Here is a 2,191-nt window from a genome sequence, read left to right as displayed (position 1 = left end):
TTTTAAAAACATTAAACCGGGGTCAATACTATTTACACAAGTTATATAATCAACAGTACATCAACCAACACAGCTCAGGCAATCATACACAATCAGGCACTCCACTCCATCTCCGTCACCGACTGTCCACTGGACCAGCCCTACCAGTGGGGGACCGCAACCGTACCCACCAAATCCCCGCTCATCATACCGAGCGATAACCTTGTCCCATTAATGTGCACATCCCCTTCCGTGGCGGGTTCCACGAAGGGCAAAACTAGGGCGTGAAGCCACTCCCGTAAGTGACTCCACTCAGCCGAGAACGCATCTCGAGAACACAGACAAACAATCACAATCACAATATCAACAACCGTCTGAATCAACCAATTACACTAATTACAGCATAATCACCACACATTATATAAGTAATACTGAGTAGCGAAACCCTACCTGGAAAGCACAATAATCAGACGATCTCACAGCTGATATCAAAAAGCTTCCTCTACGAATCCTCCTCCCAATTATACAAACACATAATCACTACTATGCATATGACACAACAAAATCCCCAATTCCCAATATTAGGGTTTAACTAACTTTGGAGAAATATAATAAAAACGGTATAAAGGTCTTACCCTCGACGCAAGGATCACAACGATGTAAAGAAAGGTGAAATCTGACCTTCCAAGCTCCGGGATTTGCTAACAATGCGATTAAGGTGATGAACGTACTTGCTTTCTCTCTTTGACAGTAAATTAGGTTTTTGAAAAGTGTTTAGAATGATGACGGAAAAGAGTATATACCTTAATCGCATAATTAACAAAACCCAAGAAAACAGCCCCCGTAAACCGGCTACTCGAACGAGTAGCTAAGGTACTCGATCGAGTGCCTCCTTACTCGATCTAGTACCCTAGTTACTCGATCAAGTACCCAACAGGTCAGAAACTATTTTATTTCGCAAAACTCCCTTACTCGACAAAGTAAGGCCTACTCGATAGAGTACCCCAAGACTCATAAATACGTAGTATTACAACGGGTCTTATTAAGGATGGGCTTCGACGGACAATGGGTACAGAGGGCGATGGCTTGCATCTCTTCCGTCTCGTTTTCTGTGCTTATTAATGGAGCTCCTTCGACGGAATTTCGGCCATCCTGGGGACTGAGACAAGGTGATCTGCTTTCTCCATATCTATTTATTTTATGTGCGGAAGCCTTGTCCAACATGTTGCGAAGGGCTACCGAACGGAATGCTCTCCATGGGATTCAAATTGCCAATGGGGCACCTCCTATATCTCATCTCCTTTTTGCGGATGATAGCATCTTTTTTGTTAAAGCGACACTTGATGAGGCAGCTGTAGTGAATAGTATTCTATGAAAATAATATGAAAATGCTTCTGGGAAAATGGCAAATTTGGATAAGACTACGGTGTCGTTTAGTAAGGGCGTGTCAAAGGAGAGGAGAAGGGTGGTGGCGGGCTGTCTTGGGGTAACGGTTGTAGAGAAACAAGCTCGATATCTTAGGCTACTAATGGTTGTAGGGAGGTTTAAGAAGGTTTTGACGGATATCATTCGCGATAAAATTTACAAAAGACTACAACGCTGGCGTGGGAAGTTGTTGTCGAGGGCTGATAAGGAGATTCTTATAAAGGCGGTTGCCAATTCACTCCCTACCTATGTGATGAGTGTGTTTAAAATTCGTGCGAACTTTTGCAATGAACTTCGCTCGATGGTATCTCGTTTTTGGTGGGGACATGAGGAGGGGAAGAGGGGCCTGTCATGGGTTTCGTGGAGGTCTATGAGACGTCCGAAGGCTATGGTTGGACTTGGTTTTCGCGATTTTCAAGACTTCAATCTCGCAGTGCTTGGCAAACAAGCTTTTGGCGGCTGGTGGTTAACACGGATAGCTTATGGGTCCGTCTTATGCGAGCAAAATACTTCCTTGAGGGGGAATTCATAATGGTATCCATGGGACACACCCCGAGCTATACCTGCAGGGGTATTATGGAGGCAAGGATTGTGATGGAATGAGGTTTGCGAAGACGGATTGGCAATGGGCTGACCACGAAAATATGGGGTCATGCTTGGATTCCGGGCACGCAGTCCGGAAAGGTTATATCACCATGTGGACCGGGGAGGGAAAACATGGTTGTGGGGGATCTTATTTTTTTTTTTTTTTAGCAGCTAATTGCCGAGAGCTTCAACAGTCCCAAAC

At 44.7% G+C, this 2,191-nt stretch overlaps 1 protein-coding gene across 1 annotated transcript; it reads left to right on the top strand.

The window, feature by feature from the left end:
• The first annotated feature begins 1,381 nt into the window (after positions 1-1,381).
• LOC141648724 (uncharacterized) lies at positions 1,382-1,936 on the top strand. The gene has a single exon (XM_074457444.1). It carries the CDS (start codon positions 1,382-1,384, stop codon positions 1,934-1,936), a length of 555 nt encoding a protein of 184 aa, XP_074313545.1.
• Positions 1,937-2,191: the final 255 nt, after the last annotated feature.

Source organism: Silene latifolia, chromosome 3 (genome assembly GCF_048544455.1).
Source record: "Silene latifolia isolate original U9 population chromosome 3, ASM4854445v1, whole genome shotgun sequence".
NCBI classification, from domain to species: Eukaryota; Viridiplantae; Streptophyta; class Magnoliopsida; order Caryophyllales; family Caryophyllaceae; genus Silene; species Silene latifolia.
The sequence above is the reverse complement of the archived record's forward strand: the minus strand, read 5'-3'. Positions and strand labels throughout refer to the sequence as shown.

What these genes read in the sequence shown, in the direction of transcription:
- LOC141648724 (XM_074457444.1), top strand. Translation starts at nt 1,382, where the DNA reads ATGGCAAATTTGGATAAGACTACGGTGTCGTTTAGTAAGGGCGTGTCA.